At 41.4% G+C, this 23038-nt stretch overlaps 1 protein-coding gene across 2 annotated transcripts in view; it reads right to left on the bottom strand.

The window, feature by feature from the left end:
• The window catches only part of MMP16 (matrix metallopeptidase 16), a 303672-nt gene that overhangs the window by 219153 nt on the left and 61481 nt on the right, over positions 1-23038 (bottom strand). Inside the window, exon 1 of one of the 2 annotated variants that reach the window (XM_045003065.1) lies at positions 20411-20653. The exons of the other annotated variant lie outside the window; for it this stretch is intronic. Within the exon in view, the coding sequence (XP_044859000.1) occupies positions 20411-20542 (132 nt within the window). The 5' untranslated portion in view covers positions 20543-20653. Of the gene's footprint in view, positions 1-20410; positions 20654-23038 lie in introns of those variants that run through there. 2 annotated transcript variants of the gene reach the window in all.

Here is a 23038-nt window from a genome sequence, read left to right as displayed (position 1 = left end):
ATCAAACCTCAGTCTCTCTCACAGTAGTGGAGAGCACAGGGCCAGCAGGCAGGCCATTTTTAAACACTTTAACGAGGTTTTGCAAATTGCATAATTACAGTGGTTAGAAGAAAGCTTTTTGAAAACCAGTGTTTGACAGCACTGAAAAGAAACCCTTTAAGCTTTTGAAGTGGCAAGTTTTAATAGTGCCAAAATAGCACCCGAGAAAGTATCAACACAGAAAAGGGAGGACTGGGGAAGGGCTGGTGCTACATTTCAAGAGCCAGGAATGAGGCCTGTGTTGTTAAAGGATCGTCTGAAATGGAGCTGGTACTGCCATGGCAGGACTGATAATAAGAGTGGCATTGCTGCTCAAGTGTTAGGAGTAGATTATGCTGACAGGGTGTCAGGATCAAGTGCTCATAGTCCTGAAATGTGCTCTTACAGGCAACTGATCTGGCTATGAAAAATATTTATTTTCTTTGAAACTAAACATTTGTATAATGTAACCTATGCATTAAGGACAGGTTTACATCTACAAAGCAAGGACATTGAGAGTTACGGTTCTCACTCTGTCCTTTCCTTGCTAAATTGTGCCTAAAGCTAATAGGGCAGAGTGAATTTCCTTGGTTTGATCATACCTAGCACACTAATATTGTTTAAACCCTTCTTGTCCTCAGTCACTCATAACTATCCAAGAACAGTGCCTACTGCATTGGGCTGAAATTTTCCAAGCCTAGTCTGAGCCCAAGACTGATTTTTGTTGTTGAAAGTTTACATTTCTTTCAGAAAGAAGAATGTGGGGGAAAAAAACCACTTTCAACATTAGGGGGAAAAAATCTTGAAACATTAACTTTGAAAGAGAAGGCAGTCGAAAACTGAAAGAAGGCAGGGAACTAATCCTCCCAGAAGAAGGGCCTTGTTTGGATATGTATAAGTTTTCACCCTTTGAAAATTGTACTTTGAACATGTACTGCATGCAGCACTGCCAACCCAAAATGGTTCAAAAACCATAAGTCAAGACCCAAAAAATCATGACAGTGACTTACAAATCATGAGGTGTTTTTTAAAAATAATAAATTTGGGGTTTATTTGTGCCCTTAATATACACAGGTTATATTTCCAGGCTGTTCTCCACAACCATGAGAGCTAGAAACTTACTTTCTTTTAATGAAAGCTGAGATTCTCAGGTAATAACCTGGTTCCAGCAGATGGGGCTTAAAGAAGAACACCAAATGTTACAGGACTCTCAATAAAACTGCGAGCTGGTAACATGGATTATGCTTTTTTAACAATAGCAGTGATAATTTTAACAACAATCTTCCAATGTTCCAAAGAAAGTTAGGTTCTTCTGTGCGCGTATGCATGGGTAAGCCAGCAGTAGCGTTATTATCATACAGCTCTTGAAAGCAGGGATTGCTCTGGCACAATGATGCCCTGATCTCGTTTGGGGTCCCTGAGCACTACTGTTCTACAAATAATAGATATAATTAAAAGTGAATTAACATAATGGTCAGCATTTAGTTTCAAGGGACATCTGTCAGCCTTTCAAAGCAACTGCTCCTGTCTTCCCCCTCCATTGTCCACCAAGAGCACCCAGTGCTGAATCTTTAAAGGTATGTCTATACTGGAGCAGGAGGTGTAGTTTCCAGCATGGTTAGACATACCCATGCATTCTGTGATCAAGAATCAGAGGGACAGCCGTGTTAGTCTGGATCTGTAAAAAGCGACAAAGAGTCCTGTGGCACCTTATTGACTGACTAAGATGTATTGGAGCATAAGCTTTCATGGGTGAATACCAACTTTGTCAGATGCATGTAACGCATTCCAGAGGCAGGTATAAATATGCAGGCAAGAATCAGTTTAGAGATAATGAGGTTAGTTCAATCAGGGAGGATGAGACCCTCTTCTAGCAGTTGAGGTGTGAACACCAAGGGAGGAGAAACTGCTTTTGTAGTTGGCTAGCCATTCACAAGTGTAATCCTGAGCTGATGGTGTCAAATTTGCAAATGAACTGAAGCTCAGCAGTTTCTCTTTGAAGTCTGGTCCTGAAGTTTTTTTGCTGTAGGATGGCTACCTTTAAATCTGCTATTGTGTGTCCAGGGTGGTTGAAGTGTTCTCCTACAGGTTTTTGTATATTGCCATTCCTAATATCTGATTTGTGTCCATTTATCCTTTTACGTAGGGACTGTCCAGTTTGGCCGATGTACATAGCAGAGGGGCATCGCTGGCACATGATGGCATATATAACATTAGTGGACGTGCAGGTGAATAAACTGGTGATGTTGTAGCTGATCTGGTTAGGTCCTGTGATGGTGTCGCTGGTGTAGATATGTGGACAGAGTTGGCATCGAGCTTTGTTGCATGGATTGGTTCAGGATCTCAATGCTGAATTACTTGGGTTGTAAATATTGCAGGGATATGCTTAAAGTGTTCCCAGTGCCTGAGATTTTATTGTGACTCTTGCAATATTTGCTGTTTTTCGTAAGGCCTCAGATTCAGGAGTGATTCCATTACGTCAAAATCTCAGCTTTCATTGAGATAAAAAAATTTTTTATCCCTCATGGCTGTAGAGAAAACCTGAAATGTAAAGGCTCAAAAAAAATAATCAGAAAACAAAATGCTCCCAATATTTCTCTTCTCTCATGATTTGATTCCAATCTCACATTTTTCTAGGACCTCATTCATGATTGTTGAATGATTGGGGGTGGCAATACCATGCTTAGTTGTTTTTAAAAGACTCTTTTCACTGAAAGCTTTTTTTTTTTAAAATAAATATATGTTTTTACAAAGTCTAAAATTTTGGTTCTAATTTGCATTGACAGTGTCTCTTTCAAAAAGAATCCTGCACATAGAGAAAAATGTTCTCATTTCTGTTAAAAACACATCTAAGAAATTAATCTGTGAGGGACAATGACTAACTTTATCGGACTGCTGAGACATAAAGCAAATCGTCTTTGGAAGCAAAAAATAAAGATTGGTTGATTCACAAAGGGACTAAAATACTGTTTTCCCCGTGCAATGAGCCTGTCAATGCAAAACAAGAGGAAAGAGCTAAATATCACTTTTCAGCAAGAAAAAAGTTCAGTAGCGTTACCGTCTCTTGCAAAACACCAAGTTATTTATGAACAGGGCTGGCTTTAAGCTGATTCCCCCGATTCCCCGTAATCGGGCCCCGCAGCTAAGAGGGCCCCGCGCCTTACGCGCCTTTTAATTTATTTTTACATACCTGGCGGCGGTCCAGGTCTTCGGCAACGGGGGGTCCTTCACTCGCTCCAGGTTTTCGGCTGCATTTCAGCAGCGGGGGGTCCTTCAGTGCCATGGAAGACCCAGATCGAGTGAAGTACCCCCCGCCACTGAAGTGCCACCAAAGACCCGGACCGCCGCCAGGTATTCAAATCAGGCCCCACAGTTCCTAAATCCAGCACTGCTTATGAACAAGCTGGCAGTGCTGAAATCACAAAGTAAGGTCCATGTGTAAAAATAGAAGGACAAATACGGCAAGTAACATCTTCAGGTTTTTTCCAGATGCTGGATTTTGAGTCATCACATGAACTACAATTCTCCTTATTTTGACCCAGCTGGGTTTAAGGTTCTGATTCAGCAGTCTCAAAGCAAGTTGTCCAACTGACATCAATGAAACAATGAACAGAATTTGAATTTTACCCCTCTATCACTATCAATTAGAAAATTTAAATTTATATTGAATCAAAATTATTTTACGCTAATAAAATATTTAGAAATAAAATATATAGTTAATTAAACCAAATGTATACTTATAAGTAGGGCTGTCAAATGATTAAAAAATCATTGCAATTAATCGCAAGATTAAAATATAGTCATCATTAATCGCAGTTTTAATTGCACTCTTAATAATAGAATACCAATTTAAATTTATTATACATTTTTGGATGTTTTTCTACATTTTCAAATATAATGATTTGAGTGCAACACAAAATACAAAAAGTATACAGTGCTCACTTTATATTATTTTATTACAAATATTCACATTGTCAAAAAGATTTAAAAAAATCTACAGGTCAAAGCATGAAGGAATATTCGAATGTTTAGCATATCTGGCATGTAAATACCTTGCAACACTGGCTATAACAGTGCCATGTGAACACCTGTTCTCACTTTCAGGTCACATTGTAAATAAGAAGCCGGCAGCATTATCTCCTGAAAATGTAAACAAACCTGTTTGTCTGAGCAATTGGCTGAATAAGAAGTAGGACTGAGTGGACTTGTAGACTCTAAAGTTTTACAGAGTTTTGTTTTTGAGTGCAGTTATGTAAAATAAAATCTACAATTGTAAGTTTCACTTTCACGTTAAAGAGATTGCACTACAGTACTTGTATGAGGTGAATTGAAAAATACTATTTCTATTTTTACAGTGCAAATATTTGTAATAAAAAAAATGATATAAAGTGAGTACTGTTCACTTTGTATTCTGTGTTGTAATTGAAATCAATATATTTGGAAGTGTAGAGAAACATCCAAAAATATTTATAATACATTTAAATTAGTATTATATTGTTTAACAGTTCAATTATTCATAAAAAAATTAATGTAATTAATTTGTTTTGCGTTAATCACATGAGTTAACTGCAATTAATTGACAGCCTACTTATAAACCTCAAAATAATTTAAAATGTAGAAAACATCCTCATGGAATTACTTGAGCCATGTCATGCCTTCATAGATATAAATATACTGCTTTTTCGTTTTGGCACTTTGTTTAGAACTTTGTATGCTGTTTTGAAAGTTAACAAACATCAATTTTACAGGCATTATTTCTACATATTAAATAGGCAAAATGTTTTGAATGGTGTAGGGTATTTTTATTTCATGCATTTGGCCTCTCTGATGGGCCTGTTGTTAAATAGTGAATATTTAACCATCTTTAAGTCTTGCAGGTTTTTAGCCAGTAAAATGATTAAAATGCCATTTTCCTTTCTATCTTCTTGGGGATTGTCCATCAGGCAACAGACATGTAACTAGCTTATTCTTGCTTATTAAATATTTTTTTTAATTAGTTAATATTTACTGAAATGCTTAACAGTCTGTTCTCTCCCACTCTGGGGCAATGGATAGATGTATAGGATTTCAGATGTTGGCTAGTCTTGTTTTAAGGCATCTGCCTAACAAGAGCCCTGAGTTCTGTTGTCAGTTTTGACACAAACATCCTTTGTGACTTTGGGCAACTTAGTTAAGATAAAATCCTTCTCCCATTGCAGTCAATGGCAAAAGTCTCTTTGATTTCAATAGGAGACACATTGGCTCCTTTATATCCTTAGATGATGATTTGAACATGAAATTCACTCAAATGCAGGGAGCCAGCATCCTTGTGTTGATGGGGACATGCAGGTAGTGCTGTGTACATGGGCATGAGAGGGTGCCGCATAGCAACTGGGGAACTGGAGAACATTTTGGGGAAGGAGGGGCCTATACAGGAAGGATGAGCTCTACCTCAACCAAAATGGAATTAGACTGATGGCATGTAAAATTAAAAAGATTGTAGAGGAATTTTTAAACTAAGGGCTGAGGGAAAGATGCAAGGGTGCAGAGAAGCATGTGGTTCGGGCAGAGACATTCCTAAGGAATTAATTTATTAAAGAGGAAATTATATATCCTATTAAAGAGGATAGGGAAAAAAAGATGGTAAAGTACAGATAGGAGCTAGAGACAAAATACAGGTAGTAAAATGTAACAAAGCCCCATTTAAATACAGCAACTGAATACTGACAAAATGTACAAATGCCTATTGATTGAATATATGTCACCTCAGGAAGAGATGCAAAGAGAAAATTTCTAGACACCATAAATGACTTTTTTTTTTGGAGCAGCTAGTCCTGGAACCCACAAGGGGAGAGGCAATTCTTGATGTAATCCTAAGTGGCGTACAAATTCTGGCCCAAAAAACTGAACCACTTGGTAATAGCAACAATAAAGTAATTAAATTTAATGTTTGTAGGGAAAAAAGACCAAAGAAACCCATCACAGATTTATTTAACTTCAAAAAGGGAATTAAACAAAAATGAGGAAGCTAGTTAAATAGAAATTAAAAGGAACAATCACAAGGGTGAAATGCCTACAAATTATATGGAGTCTATCTAAAAACACCATAATAGAGGCTCAAACTAAAACGTATACCACAAATTAAAAAAATGCCAGCATGGCTAAACAGCAGAGTGAAAGAGGCCATTAGAGGCAAAAGACATCCTTTAAAAATTGGAAGTCAAATCCTAGTGAAGAAAATAGAAAGATGCATAAACTCTGGCAAGTCAAGTGTAAAAGTAAAATTAGGCAGACGGGCCAAGAAAGAATTTGAAGAACAATTAACTAAGGACACAAAAACTAAATAGCAAAGCAATTTTTAAGTACATCAGAAGCATGAAGCCTGCCAAACAGTCAGTGGGACCACTGGACGATCAAGATGCTAAAGGAGCACTCAAGGAAGACAAGGCCTTTATGGAGAAGCTAAAGGAATTATTTGCATCGGTCTGCACTGCAGAGGATGTGAGGGAGATCACCATACCCAAGCCATTCTTTTTAGGTGACAAATCTGAGGAAGTGTCCCAGGTTGAGGTGTCCATAGAGGAGGTTTTGAAACAAACAGATAAACTAAACAGTAATAAGTCCCCAGGCCCAGACAGGGATTCACCCCAGAGCTCTGAAGAAAATAAAACATGAAATTGCAGAACTACTAACTATGGTATATAACCTATCACTTAAATCAGCTCTGTACCTGATGACTGGAGGATAGCTAAGGTGATGCCATTTTTAAAAAAGCTCCAGAGGTGATCCCATCAATTAAAGGCCAGGAAGTCTGACTTCAGGACTAAGCAAACTGGTTGAAACTATAGTAAAGAACATAATTATCAGACACGTACATAAACACAGTATGTTGGGGAAGACTCAACACTGCTTTTGTAAAAGAAAATCATGCCTCACCAATCTATTACAATTCTTTAAGGGTCAACAAGCATGTGGACAAAGATTATTCAGTTGATATAGTGTAGTTGGACTTTCAGAAAGCAATTGACAAGGCTCACCAAAGGCTTTTAAGAAAATAAAGGAGTCATGGGATAAGAAGGAAAGTCCTCTGATGGATCTGTAGCAGGTTAAAAGGTAGGAAACAAAGAGTAGGAAATAAATCATCAGTTTTCACAATTTGAGAGGTAAACAGTGGGGTCCCCCCAAGGATCTATACTGGGACATGTGCTGTTTAACATATTCATAAATGATCTGGAAACGCTGGTGAACACTGAGGTGGCAAAATTTGAAGACAATAAAAAATTCCTCAGGATAGTCCAAAACTGATGGTGAAGAGCTACATAGGGATTTCACTAAACTGGGTGACTGGGCAACAAAATGGCAGATGAAATTCAATGTTGATAAATGCAAAGTAATGCACATTGAAAAAAACAATCCCAACTATATATACAAACTGAAAGGGTCTAAATTAGTTGTTCCCACTCAAGAATTTGTGTCTTTTCAATTGTTGTGACATCAATAATGTAGTGCAAACATGTAAAATTTCCAAAAGATTCTTTAAAGATAGGTGATAGTGGGTTGTCCATCTTATTAATACTGTATTTATTTAATAAATGATATTTAGTTTATAAAAGAAACAAACATGATGCATCACCCTCATCAAGTGAAACTTTTCTTCAGAATATACAGTGGCACAAATCTGTATCTGCAACTTCATTTCCATTTAAAAACAAGACTTCAAATTAGTTGCAGGATTGGAGGAATCCTATATTATCTCACACCCACTTCTATGTTTCACTCTGACAAGTCAGAGAAACCTCCCAAATCATTAATCAGCACGTTGCATCGATGCTCTTATATAGTAGTTGCCAGTATATTGGACTGCAGAACAGACAGCACTTTGAAACTAAGATTGCCTGACCTGAGTCAGCTTCAGACTGTTGTTGCCGAAGGCAATGGGAAAGGACTACTGAGATGAACTCTTGGGAGTGGGATGGGTCCCCTCCTGTACATTTACTAGTGTTTTGTCAAGCCTACTTTTGAAACCCTGATCACTGCAAATATTGAAATCTTGACTTGACAACACATTAGCAAACTACAATAGGATACAATTCTGCATTGGAAGAAATATGACCTCATAAGTTGTTTCCATCGCTAGCTATTATGAGTCTATGATTTAATAACAATTGATGATTTTCCATGGCTGCAGGCAGGGATCTGTAATAAGACAGACTTAAAAAAAAATGGAAAGAGATGAAAATGGCCCGTAAGAAAGAAAACAACAAGGGGGAGAAAAGAAGTAGCGCTGATGTGTAAAGAAAGGTGGCCATGTGGTTAAGGCACTGGACTGGGACTCAGGAAAACTAGGTCCACTTCCCAGGTGACCATGGCAAGTCTTTAACCTCTCCATGCTTCAGTTCTCCATCTGTAAAATAGTAGGCTAAAGTCATGAGTATTCATTAATGCATTTTTTAAAAATGTTGTCAAAGGAGCCCAGAGCACTGAAAGGGTTCTTTTTTATTGTACTTCATAAAAATCCAAATAAATAACTGAATTAATAGGGAGGCACTCAGATACTATAGAGATGAAGCTATATAAATACCCAAATTGAAATTAAAATAACATTGTTTACAATTTTTCTTAGAGTGGAAAATTTAGGTCTGATCCATTAAAGCTAATAAGGGTCGTTCCATTGATTTCAGTGGCCTTTAGATCAGGTCCAGTATGTTTTCACCCTTGGATTATGCAAAAGTGAAATTGAACAGATTTTACTCAAATGTTCCCAATAAAATTCACCTCTGAGCTGAAACTAAGCACAAAAAGTTTCAATCCAAAAAGGATTGTGGATGTGGAATCTAGAGGATGTAAAGCAAGTTCCCATTTAAGCTTATTGCAAGCATTCGCTACTATGTTACAGCTCTAATTTGCAAATGTTTGCAGGTTGGAATGTTGTTGTGGAAATTGTAGTTGCTTTTTCTGTTCTGCCACTTGCTTTTGAGAAAACTGCCTAATTAAAATAAAATAAATTATGTTTTGGTATTCTTCTTGAGATGTGTAGAAATCTTCTAGCACAGCTACCTAAAATTAAGTATAATTTACATATTAATTATTGTATTATTATTGTTCTTTGTAGAAAGAAAGAAAGAAAGAATTCTTAGCTCTTTTATAGCACTTTTCCTTTGTAGGTCTCCATGAACTTTAAAAAGGAAGGGAAGCAACAGTGTTCCCATTTTACACATGGAGAAACTGAGGCACAGAGAAATGGAAATTGACTTGCCCAAGTCACAGAAAAGAACAGTGAGAATATAAACCAAATCTGCTACCGCCTAGAACAGTGCACTAACCACTGGACCACACTGCCTCCCCTCTTCCATTTGAAAGCATATGGAAGATATATAAAATGATTCATTTTTCTCTGTATGTTGTAAAAAGAATCAATAGTAGCATCAGAATACAGCACTTCACTATCAGTCAGGAAACTAAAAAGCAGAACACATTTTTCAAATTATAAAGAAGCAATGAGAACAGCCCTGTCTCAGGTCTGGTCTACACTACGGGGTGGGGGGTCGAACTAAGGTACGCGACTTCAGCTACGCGAATAGCGTAGCTGAAGTCGAACTACCTTAGTTCGACTGACTTACCCGTCCAGACGTGGCGGGGTCGAACTCCGCGGCTCCAAGGTCGACTCCGCCACCGCCGTTCGCTGTGGTGGAGTTCCGGAGTCGACCGGAGCGCGTGGGGAGTTTGAACTATCGCGTCTTCATTAGACGCGATAGTTCAAACTCCGAGAAGTCGAACTCACCGCGTCGACCTGGCGGGTAAGTATGGACCTACCCTCAGTGACCTGAATCATTCTGTAGATTTAGCTATTCTAATACTATTACTAATTATAATACCAGGTTCGGTGTGCGTGCCTGTAATCCCAGCTACTTAGGAGGCTGAGGTGGGCAGATTGCTATGGGGTTCTGGGCTGCGGTGCACCATACCTATCGGGTGTCCGGTGCCACGGACAGCCTGGCCAGCGGGTGGCTGAAGGACTGGCTAGAATAGTGGTTTTAAAATCTTTTTTTCTGGTAACCCCATTGAAGAAAATTGTTGATGGCCACGACAGGACTCAGGGCTGGTGCAGAGGGTTGGGGTGCAGGAGTGAGGGGTGCAGGGTGGGGCTGGGAATGTGGAGTTCAGTGTGTGGGAGCGGGCTCTGGGCTGGGGCAGGAGGTTGATGTGCAGGATGGGGTCAGGGCTCTGGGCTGGGGGTGCAGGCTCTGGTGTGGGGCCAGGGATGAGGGGTTTGGGGTGCAGGAAGGGGCTCAGGGTTTGGGGGGGCTCACGACTGGGGCAGGGTATTGGGGTGCAGAGTTGGGGCACAGGGTTACCTCAGGCAGCTCCCAGTCAGTGGTGCAGCAGAGGTGCTAAGCAGGCTTTCTGCCTGTCCTGGCACCGCGGACCACGCTGTGCCCCAGAAGCAGCCAGCAGCAGGTCTGGCTCCTAGGCGGAGTCATACAAGCAGCTCCGCACAGCTCTTGCCCACAGGCACTGTGTCCCCCCGCCAATGGGAGTGCAGAGCCAGTGCTTGGGGCGGGGGCAGCCCTGTGGCCCCCCTGCCTAGGAGCCGGACATGCTGCTGGCTGCTTCCGGGGCGCAGTGCAGTGTCAGACAGGTAGGGACTAGCCTGCCTTAGCTGGGCAGCACTTCCAACAGGACTTTTAGCAGCCCGGTTGGCAGTGCTGACCAGAGCTGTCGCAACCCAGAGCCTTACATTCCGCGACCCAGTACTTGTTCATGACCTGCAATCTGAAAACCACTGGGCTAGAACAACACGAATGACTTGTTGTGATCGGCGCTCTCTCTGTGAGGGCTGATGGACTGATTGATCAAGGTGATATCAACTAAATATAATATAATAATTTTATTTTGTAGACAGATCGTTAATTTTACTTGCCGTTAACAATGAAATTTCATCATAATAGATTTGTGCAACATCCAAACCACTGCATGTCAATAAACTGCCACAACCTCAGTTTCAACTTCATGGAGGAGATAGAGGGCTAAACAGCTCTGCTAACAGCACATCAAGCAACCCAAGGCTGGAACAGGGAAGGGTAGCACAACAGGATTGTCCTCCAAGGGACAAGACAGCACAAAAGTGAAGACAATTTCTCCCTGGAACATTGCATGAAAATCCATTTAGACCTGTCAAAGAAGGGTCCATTTAGACCTGTCCATAAAAGGGATGCTTGTTTTTCTGTTGTATTACCTATTCATGTTCTAAGTCAGGGGTGGGCAAGCTATGGCCCAGGGGCCACGTCCGGCCCTTCAGATGTTTTAATCAAGCCCTTGAGCTCCTGCCCAGGAACGGGTTCCGGGGCTTGCCCCGCTCTGGCACTCCAATCAGGGACTTGCACTGCTCTGCCTGTGTTGTGGCTCTTCGCGGCTCCCGGAAGCAGTGGCATGTCCCCCCTCTGGCTCCTATGCATAGGGTGAGCAAAGAGGCTCCACAGCTCCCATTGGCTGGGAGCCATGGCCAATGGCAGTTGCAGGGGCGGCACCTGCAGATGGGGCAGCACGCCAAGCTGCCTGGCTGCGCGTCCATGTAGGAGCTAGAAGGGGGACATGCCGCTGCTTCCAGGAGCTGCTTGAAGTAAGTGCCACCTGGAGCCTGCACCCTTGACCCCCTCCCGCAACCCACCCCCCTGCCCCTGCTCTGATCCCCCTCCCACCCTCCGAACCCCTTAGTCCCAGCCCAGAGCACCCTCCTGCACTCCCAACCCCTCATCCCCAGCCCCACCCCAGAGCCTGTATCCCCAGCTGGAGCCCTCACCCCCCCCCCACACCAAACCCCTGCCCCAGCCCAGAGTCCCCTCCCACACCCTGACCTCTTTATTTCTGGTCCCACCCCAGAGCCCACACCCCCCAAGCGGAGCCCTCAGCCCCTCCCGCACCCCAACCCCCAATTTTGTGAGCATTCATGGCCCGCCATACAATTTCCATACCCAGATGTGGCCCTCAGGCCAAAAAGTTTGCCCGCCCCTGTTCTAAGTATTTGGTCATTTCCCCTTTGCCCCTTAGCTGCCATTTCAATGAAAGAGGAATCTTCTCCATTATCAGCCTGCATCCCCCACTGGAGGGCAGAGATGTGTTTGTTGGCCAACAAAAACAAACAGGACCAGTGAAACAAAGAAGTCTGCTTTTCTTCCAGAAGGTGAGGAAATAATAAAAGGGCAGATTTGTCTGAGGACAATCTTCTACACAAAGGTGTGAAACTAACTTGATACTTTGTAATGATAAAAGATTGGGGAGGGAAGAGGAGAAGGATGAATGAAGTCATCTTATTGAAACAGAATCAACTGTGTCATATCAGGGAAAATGTGGATGGAACTGCAGATGAGGTACATGGACATATCCTACAGCATTTAGGGTTAGTGTGTGCCATATAAGCACAGCCCTTAAGGAAACGATGGGGTGGAGTTGCACTATCCCAGGGGAATTGGAGGGAAGGATTATTCCTCAAGGCACAATCCTTCTCCCAGCTCTCTGACGCACAGGCTACACCATCTGCAGGCCAATTGGGTAGTGAGGGCAGAGACAGACCCACCTCCTCCCTATGGTTTTGGTGTGCGGGGAATCTTTTAGAGCACATGTAGGAAACAGTCCTGTGTTCTGACAGTATGCAGGGACTGAGCAGAGGGGCAGAAGTAAAAATGCTTTCACCCTACCCCTTCCCACTGCAGATCCACACAAGGGCCAGTCACAAGCTGGCCCATAAAGAACAACCAGAAAACTATTCAAAAATAATCTTCCTCCACAATACAAAAATCATATGCTTTATTCATCCGTTATCATGCACCGTAATGAAAGTTTCCATTGTTTTCCACTGAATCTTCTACAGAAAATATTGTGACTCATTGTTTCAGCCATACCGCCACTCCAATTTATTTACTGCTTTTTAGCTCAGGATTTTAAAGCACTTTTCAAACACCAGATGCAAGCCTGCAACACTTGAAATCTGAGGCCTGATCCTGCAAGGTTTCTGACTGCCTCTTTTTTAATACTCAATGCATTAAAATCAATAGGATCCTTGCTGGATCAGATGGTTAAACCTGCCTGTGGAATCAATGGGAGATTTGAGTGTGCAAAAAATACAAGATCAAGCCCATTAGTTAATTATGTCTTATAACACTCCATGAGGTATGAAAAAATTACTTCACCCATCACTAAAAGGCAGTCACTTCTTGAGTGGTATAAAACAGCTGTTGTCAGTACACATAAACAGTACACAACAGTTTCAATCAACAGATAAAATTATATAACTAAGTATTTCCATTTCTATAGTTTGTCAATTTTAGTCCTTCCCAGAAAGAAGCTGTTACAGTGTAATTGTCCTTACTGTACAGTAAAATGTGCTTATAATGAATGGTCATAAGCAGTAGCATGAATGAAGAGTTGCCAAGCAACCAATACATAAACTAAAGGTTCCAAATGACATGACCTCTCTTTAAAAAAAGATAAAGCTCTCTCTGACATAATTATTTTTAAAATCCATTTCTGCAGCAAGCAAAATCATGTTTGGAACTCCAATATAGGTCTTCTTAATACAAACTGAAACCAAATCTGTCATCTGACACACCAGAGATATCAAACCAAGCATAGTCAACACCCCCTCACATTATGGTGAGTGGTAGGGAGTGGAGATGGAAAATGGGTCAGGCAATAAACTGTAATTCAATATGGAGAGGTGAACAGCATTCATGATTAAACAAGAGCATTAAAAAGATCAGTTATATTAAGAATCTTCAAACAACATCAAGAAGAAGTCTTCTAGGATTTTCACACCATAAAACAATCATGAGTTAAGGTAAAAGAAGGAGAAAGACTTTAAAACTGAGAGAACAGATACAGGTTAAAAATTTTTGAAACTAAATAATTCACCATTTTATCTTTATAAACTCTTACAATTGAGCCCTGGCAAGTGCATAAGCAGAAACAAGGTGCCTAGAGCAAGCACTGACCTTTTAGATGGATTCAAATAAAATTGATAAAGAGAGGCATAAATCTTAAACCACTTAAAAAAATAGTATACCCACTCTGAGAAAACAATGAATGGTAATGTATTAATTTCACAATATTTTACTGTAGGATGGCTTCTTGTGTGATGGAAGCTGAATTTTTAGGACAATAAATTCAATAATTCTTTTATAAATATCTTATGAAATAAAAGAAATATACTGCAGTTTTCTGTGTTTATCTTGCAATGTTCACAAAATACTTTATTTAACCAAACCTTTTCTTTCATACAACTGAGAGCTACTAATGGATTTGATGTTCAAATACTAAACAACTGACTATTTGTAACAGTAGATGGGATTCATTCTAATTCTAAATAGTTCCCTGTCATTAAAACCATAAAAGCCCTAAAGAACTAACATATGACTTGGATTTTGTAAACTCTTTGGGACAGGGACCATCTTTGTTTTGTGTTTGCATATTGCCTAAGGCAATGGAGATCGATCCAGGACTGGGCCTCTGCGTATTCCTGTAATACCAATAATAAATAATATTTCACTCCAGTAGTACATTAATCTGTTGGTATTCTTAAATGCAGGAATTATGTTTTGAATTATAGCAGGCAATGCAATAATCCAAACAATAATCTCCATGCATATTTCATAGTCGCACTGAAAGGAAGGCCAATTCATTGCATAGTACCATCTGCCTTTTATGATGGAAGAGTGTGAAAAGCCTTCCGTTAGCTACCAGAGCTATAACTTTCTGATTAACATCCATTTATATTAATGCTGCGGCACAATGCTACATATATAGATCTGTTCATCAGAAGCCTTTACAGCTACATTTCTTTGTACCTGCTTTTTCTAAGTACTGATTATACTACATTATATCTAAATTCTCTACTGAGTAATATACCTCATCCAGCTAACTACACCCACCGTCAATATTAACAAATGGTCCTTCAGCATCCTTTTATAAATATACCCACAACTTCAGTGAGTAAGGACTGTATGACTGGGTCCTTAAAATACTTGGATGTAATGTGTAATGCTTGTAAATAAAAACAATATGAAGGGCCTATCAAGTTCCTTTCAATACACATGGCAGTGTGTAATCTCAGGAATACCTTTAACTCCTTCTTTACATGTATTTTCCGGGCTTGCCCTGTAACACGCTCTCATTACAATACCGTATAGCACTTGCAACTCTAATTAAGTGTTCCAGTTGAAAAGCATATAAAAGAGAAGACATATTTTTTTTCTTCCCAATTGTTTATTCCCTTACAATTACAGGTTGAAGATTTAAAATGATCATTTTTTTTAAAGTTTAGAAAAACCCAGTGTGTAGGGATGAAAAGGTCATGTATTACCATTCAGCAAGAGAGGACACTAATTGTAAAGTTTGTTAACAATGAAAACAAAGAGGTTCTCATCTGCTTGTTACCATGGAAAAATGCTACCAGACAGTATATCTCTGAAGTTTTGATTCCACTGTGTTTTGTTCCACAATAAGCAATTTAACTGTCACACTTACTTAAAAGGAGGGGAGGAGAAAAAGAAGGTTGTATTGTTTTAAGGTGTTGCTCATACTAAAATAGGACTCACTTTAAAATCCCCTTAGGGACCCAAGCATATATATTTAGCAATAGAAGACAGAAAATATAGCATAACAGTCTGCTCTAGGAAAGAGATGATGAGCCATACTTTTCCCTCTAGTATTTCCCACAACACTGACGCAGTTAGCGAGACTAGACATCATCCTGCAAACGCTTCTTCACCCAGTACTCCTTACTCACATGCATAGTTGCAATAACTTGGATGGGGCTACTCAACATGAGTAACGGTAGCCAAGATGAGAGTTGGGGAGAGGAAGGTGCTCTTACCCTGTTTTTTTATATAGGTAGTTTGTTTCAGTGGGTTTTGCCTCCCCCCTCTGCCCCCCCCCCCACACACCTATTAAAAAGGTGAAACTGTTCTTAATGCAATATAAATAAAAAAAATTACAGAAATTCTTAAACTATAGAAAATGTCAGCTTTAGGAAAATCGTTATCAACAAAATTACAAGTTTAAGGGTCACATTCTACTCTTTAATATTTGTAACTACCCTATGAGTGTTAGAGTTCTGGTTGGGGTCTTTAACAGGGAAATTGCCTATAAACACTAGAGTATGTAGTAATGCAAGAAACAGTTAACATAATGAAGAACCGGTGGGAAAAAAATTGTTTGCCTGGGAATTCCATTATCCTACATAGATCTTCAAAGGGAAAAATCCAGCCAAGTCATTACAAGAATTCTATATTGAAAGCTCTCTCAATTAGTAGGATAACATCTGAATTTTAGATATTTTGTTAATAGCTATTATCCCATTTACTATCCCACTGATGCATTTGACTTGTAGAGTAAGACTGAACTAAAAATTTAGGAAAACACTGAAAACCTCTGGTGCACAATCACTCACACAAGTAAACATCAGACTTTGATGGCAGTACTTATATGAGTAATATGGAATTAACAATCTGGACCTTAACCCTAACCTTTGATGCAGGTGACATCTTAGACAGTGATCTCCAAAACTCCAGTGATGACCAGGAACCTCTGAAAATAAAAGCTAAAACTTACTAAAACTAGTCTTACATGAATCCTAGATCTCAAATATTGTTACTCAAAGCACTCATGAATACTTGAAATAAATGGTGAATTTACAGCCCTCCCTTATCTAAATCCACTGCAAAATTTTCATTAACATCAGAGAGCGTGTGAGAGCAATACTATGGTTAACACAATAAATAAAATGACTGTCATTTACATTTCTCACTCTGACCTACATCATACTCAGCTACGTCTAGTTATTAAAACAGTATGTACCATATGAAAGTCATCAGTGACATTCATGTTTCAGAAATTACACGTCAGCTATCATTGGAAGCAGAACCCTCACCCACTTCCATCTGGATGTTTAGCAAGAACAAGTTTTACAAACAACCAATATGAATTTTAAAAAATGGTCATGCCAATTGTAAACTTCAGGTTCCTATTTTTTTGTCTTAGAAGATGATACCTACACTTAATCTCTTTGAACTTCAGTAGTATCCCTTGAGACGTGTTCTTGTTCAGCCTTACGAACTCAAGTTGGAAACCAAGAAAGCCAGTATTACTATACAAATTTTATTCAACACCTAAAACTGTTAGACTATATCTGTCAGAATTACAATAGCAAATAGATTGATCCCACGTTTTCCAATGCTCAATACCTATCGGTATTTCCTCCAAATTTTACGATAATCAGAGAGTATAAAAATCAAAAAATAAAATTCTAAATTCACATGAAACCTCAATTAGCATAAAAATAATCACACCACAGTCTGTTTTCCAAATACATGTATTCAGTGGAACTGAATTCAACCGAACTGGCACTAGTTTTTTAAGGTACCTTAATTTCTATGTGTATTTTAATGGATCTTGGAATGAATTTGTCATATTCCATTTTACTGATTTATTATAGAGTGTAAGTGTTTTATGGATCTGATGCTGACACACAGAATTGTATGGCACACTGTCACCACATTGTTGCCAAGTCCTTTGCCTCACATTCCCTTCTGCTTTGTGACTGTGGCACCTCTCGATATTACAACAAAAGACAACTGAAAAGCTGTGAGGAAATGAAAATACCTTGGAAGTGCTAGCATGGAACACATTTTGTTTCAGGAGGAAGGGGAGGGTCAGGAGATGAGACACCTCTAAAGGAATAGAGAACCTGAATAGCATTTCATGCGTACAAGCATTTTCCCCCTCTCTTCAGCTTTCCTTCCTTGTGGTACTGTTCTTCCTCCTCAAAATCTGCTATTTTCCATATCAAAGAGAGGGGGAAAATAAATCGGTTTCTCCTCTTTCCCCTGAAAACCTCCCACGTGTTGTGGTTGGCCTCCCCTTTGTGTCCCACTACTAGACTATGACATTTTCTCTCTCCTCCCACCATAACTCCATCTACTGCCCATCTCTCCACCAGAACCAGCGGCCAGCAAATAAGTCTACAGAGGGAGGAGGAAGTTCTTCTGTAGCTGAAATTTCTTTTATATCCCCAGCAGGGGGCCACTAAGGGAAGACAGGAAAGGGTACACAAAGCTGTCTCCGCTCTTCCTCAATGCTTCCTTTTATATCCACCAATGAAATAATGAAGTTGAGAAAGTAGCAGTATAGCGGGGCACATGGTTGAGAGAAGAATCAAAATGTGAATGTCAGCTCAGAAGGGTGGGAGAAACATTAAGGGGAAGGAAACAGAGCAGCATTGCATGTGAGGAAAAATACTGGGGGAAATGAAAATTACTAGAAGTAAGTGTTGTTATTTATATTGCAGTAGCCTCCAAAGGCCACAATCAGGATCATGGCTCCATTGGGCAACATATTGTACAACAGATGGAAAGACATGGTCTTACAATCTAACACAGGAGGGGAGGGAAATATTAGAGGAAAGAGAAAAGGTGTGGGGGTGGTGACCAGAAATGGCAGAGGAAGAGATCTTGGAGCAAAAAAGAGACCAGGAGTTTTGAACGGGGAGGAAATCTTAATGATGGCATGGAGAGACCAGGATTACATGGGAAGAGACTGATGTGAGGAGACCACAAGTGTGTGTTGGGAGATCTTGGGAAAGTGACCCCAGGAGAATGTGTGTGGTGGGGAGAATTCTTGGTGGTGGAGAGGGAGAGACTAGTATTGGATCAGTGGGGAAGAGACCAGAAGTGGGTGTGTGGGAGAAGTGAACTTGGGTGCGGAGAGAGAGAGAGACTTGTATTGTGTATGGGAGGAGATCCTGGAGGAATAGATCAACTGTGTGCAGGGGGAGACTAGAAGTGAGCGAGTGTGTGTATGGAGGGGGGAACATGGATGGGGAAGGAGACCAGGTCTGTCTGGGGGGAGATTTTTGGGGGGTAGAACCAATGTCTACCCTGGAAGAGATTTTTTGTGGAAGACACCAGGTGTGTTTGGGGAGATCTTGGATGAGGCATATTTGATATGAAGTACAGATGTTTCTGGGGTTGAGGAGATATGGGACAGGGACGTGTCTGAGGGAGATTTCTTCATTGTGGGGCAGGAATGTGTGTAAGTGGGTGAGAGCTAGGGGAACAAGAGTTTATGTAAGAGAAAGAGGGTGTGTGTGTGTGTGTGTGTGTGTGTGTGTGTGTGTGTGTGTGTGTGTGAGTGAGAGAGAGAGAGAGAGATGTTGGGGACAAGAGTATATCGTGCTAGAGAAAGAGTTCAGGGAATACAAGTGTGTGGGTGAGAGACAGTCTGGAGATAGGAACAAATGGTCTGTGTGGTCTATGGGCGCAGCAGAAAGTTCAGAAAGCAGGATGGATGGGAGAGAAGCAAGTGAGGAGTATGGGCAGATAACAAAAGAAAGGAATTATAGTGTGAGTGAGAGAATGAAAGAAATGTGTAAAGTAGGGAGACTTACACAGGACAAGAAAGAAAGGAAGGTGAAGCACCGGAGTGGATGGGAAGAAAAGAGAGGGAAGTATTATACAGTACTGAAAAATCAGATTAAAGGAAACCAAACTGGAAACTATGCAGAAAAGGATGCATCAAGATATACCATGAAAGGCAAGAAAAAAAAGGAAGGAAGAATATGCACAAAGGAGACATAGCGACAAGTATTTCTTAATGGAAAGCATAACAAAAATAAAAACTGAAAAAGTGGGGTGGGTTAGAATAGGGGTTGGAAATGGGGGGAATACAATAAAATCTCACTGTGACAGCAAAATTCCTAGGGTTAGTCCTGCCTGGGAAGCTATTCATTTTAATTCGCTTTTCTACATTAAAAAAAAATCTCCTTCTTGGCTCCCCCCACCCTCCAACTTTAGTCGCACCTAAATGGCATTTATTTAGGCATTTCTAGGAACATGTATTCAGTTATGCTTCAGTGAGAAAAAGACCAGCTTTTGTGCCTAAATATTTGACAAGGAGATATACTAACATATCAAGTTTCCCTCCCCCCTTCCTCCACATTAGACTCTCTTTCATTTATTCTTCCCCTTTGTTTAAGACAGCAAAACATCTGAAGTCAAAGGTATCCCCGGAGCTTTCTCCGAGCTGTCTGGGTATTATATACCCTAGCTCCTTTTATTATGCCACTGGCTTGTGTTTAGGGATTCGTATCTTCCCGGCATATGCCGGGCACAATGATGTGGTCTAGCTCTGGGCTGCGGAGGATAACGGGATTCTCCGGCTAACAGGCATCCATCAGACCAGGGAACTCGGATCCGAGAGCTGGCTGCTGCAGGAAAGCAAAGCCAATGTGTCTTGGCTGCTCCGGAGACATGGCTGGGGAGCTGTTTTACTGAATCAGCCCAAATATTGGGGAACAGCCTTCGGAAGAAAGGGAAGGAAGAAGGAATCACACACACACACACTCACACCCGGCTGATCTTACCTCCACATTGAAATACTGCTCCGCTGTGCACACGGGGGCACATAAAATCCAAAGCAAGGTTTGCAAGAAAAACACCCTGGAATGATGTACGAAATCCAACCGGCTTCCAGTGCTGAATGCGAGTAAGATCATAGTGAACTGCGCCTCAGTGGATGGAAGAGTCCTCTTTCTCTCTGCTCCCTCTCCTTCCCCTTACACAAACAAACAGTCCCCAGTGTTGGTGAAGAACCCTTAATGCAGGTTCACCCACAACAGGGGAGGAGGAGGAGGAGAAGAAACAGACACTTCACTCCACAACACAGATAGCAGCAGCAGCAGGGTCAGCTCTTACTCATCCTCAGTCCCGTAAGGAGGGAATGTGGCGTCCAAGTACAGCTGCAGCTCCTGCAAGGCTTTTTCCTTTGCACAGCAGCCGCCTCTGTGTCCTCCTCCTCCTCCCCCTCCTGCTCGGAAAGGCCTTTGCTGCCTGGCTGCCTGTGCTCCCCTGCCCTGCCTGTGCTTGTGCCTCTCCTCGCTCTTCTCTCCTCCACTCCAGAATGTTCATCTGTAATCTACATAACTCCTCCTCCAGAGTCAGCCTCCTCACATACATCTTAAAGGAGACAGTCCTGAAAGGCTACTGTCTGTCTGTGCTGGAAGGGACCTGATCCCCCCGCTAAAGCAGGAACTCTCTCACAAGCTGCAAGAACTGTTTGAACAGATTTCCAAGAAAGGGAGTGGGATGAGTGAGTTTAACACACACACACACACAAACACACTTAATCCCGAGTTAGGAAATCTCCTGCCCAATGAAGTTTGACAAATCTTTAAATTCCTTAAATCCCTCAATTCATAGGGATGTGTTGGAGCCCGCTTCTCCCTTTTCATAAACTGCCCTGCTTGCCAAATGTACTGTGACACTAAATTGTATGTGAGGGACAACGTTAACCTTGTGTCTATATACTGCCCAGCCTCCTCCCTGCTAAGAACACCTCTACATAATTTTCTATATGCACCTTTCGTATAAAGCTCTCGATACATTCCTTAATGTCCACTTGTAATATAATTATCTTTATATATCCCCCATTAATACTATCTCTACACAGTTCTCTTTATAGACCTCCACCATATAGCTCTGGATACACTTGTCATTATGAGCAACCTCAAGACAAGACTGATTTTATGGAAAATTGGTGCTGTCAAATTAACTCGATTTTTTTTGTAATGAGATCACAAGTTTGGTTGATAAAGGTAACTCTTGCAATAACAGACTTAGACTTCTGTAAGGTATTTGACCACACACCCTGATTAAAAAATTAGCATTATACAAAAGCAATGTAGTGCATAATAAATGGATAAAAACTGGGTATGGCTCCCTGATGAGCTCCCAGTGCAACAGTGTTGCCAGACTGGATAATGTGATCCTTGGATGCATAAACAAGGGTATCTTGAGTAGAAGTAGAGAAGTTATTTCACCTCTGCATTTGGCACTGGTGCAACCACCACTGAAATACTGTGTCCAGTTCAATTCAAGATGGATGTTGATAAATTGAAGAGGATTCAGAGAAAAGACACCAGAATAATTAAAGGATTGGAAAATATGCCTTTTAGTGACTGACTCAAGGAGCTCAGTCTATTTAGACTAACAAAAAAAAAAAGTTAAGGAATGACCCGATTACAGTCTATAAGTACCTACAGGGGAACAAATACTTCATAATGGGCTCTTCACAGGAGTGGCGCCAGGGTTTCTGACACCGTAGGCAGAATTCGGGGGGCGGCATTTTGTGCGCTCCCCACGGGGCGCACGGGAGCTTCTGGTTCCACTCCCATCTCGCCGCCAAAGAAGGACCCTCCGCCGAAATGCTGCAGGCGACAGCAGCAGTTATTGAGCTGCGCAATTGCCTGCCGCTGTTTTCCGCGGCACTTCGGCAGAAGGTCCTTCTTCGGCGGCATGACAGGAGCAGAACCGGAAGCTCCCATGCACCCCATGGGGAGCGCACAAAATGCCGCCCCCTGAATCCTGGAGCCCTAGGCGACCACCTAGGGTCGCCTAATGGAAGCGCCAGCCCTGGCTCTTCAGTCTAGCAGAGAAAGGCATAACCTGATCCAATGGTTGGAAGTTGAAGCTAAACAAATTCAGACTGAAAATAAGGCATAATTTTTTTTAACAGAAAGAGTAATTAACCATTGGAACTGATTGCCAGGGGTCACACTAGATTGTCCATCACTGCCAAATTTTTAAATGAAGATTGGATTTTTTTCTGAAATATATACTCTAGGAATTATTTTGGAGAAGATCTATGGCTTGTGTTGTATAGGAGGTCAGACTACATGATCACAGTGTTCTCTTCTGGCCAAGGGCGGCTCCAGGCACCAGCTCACCAAGCGCGTGCCTGGGGCGGCAAGCCGCGGGGGGCAGCCTGCTGGTTGCTGTGAGGGCGGCAGTCAGGCTGCCTTCGGCAGCATGCCTGCAGGAGGTCCGCTGGTCCCACGGTTTCGGTGGCAATTCTGCGGCGGGTACGCCGAAGGCGCGGGACCGGCAGACCTCCCGCAGGCATGCCGCTGAATCCACGTTACCAGTGGACCTCTCACAAGCATGCCGCTAAAAGCCACCTGACTGCCATGCTTGGGGCAGCAAAATACATAGAG

The sequence above is a fragment of the Mauremys mutica genome, chromosome 2 (genome assembly GCF_020497125.1).
Source record: "Mauremys mutica isolate MM-2020 ecotype Southern chromosome 2, ASM2049712v1, whole genome shotgun sequence".
In the NCBI taxonomy this organism is placed as follows: domain Eukaryota; kingdom Metazoa; phylum Chordata; order Testudines; family Geoemydidae; genus Mauremys; species Mauremys mutica.
This window is presented reverse-complemented; position numbering and strand designations above follow the sequence as displayed.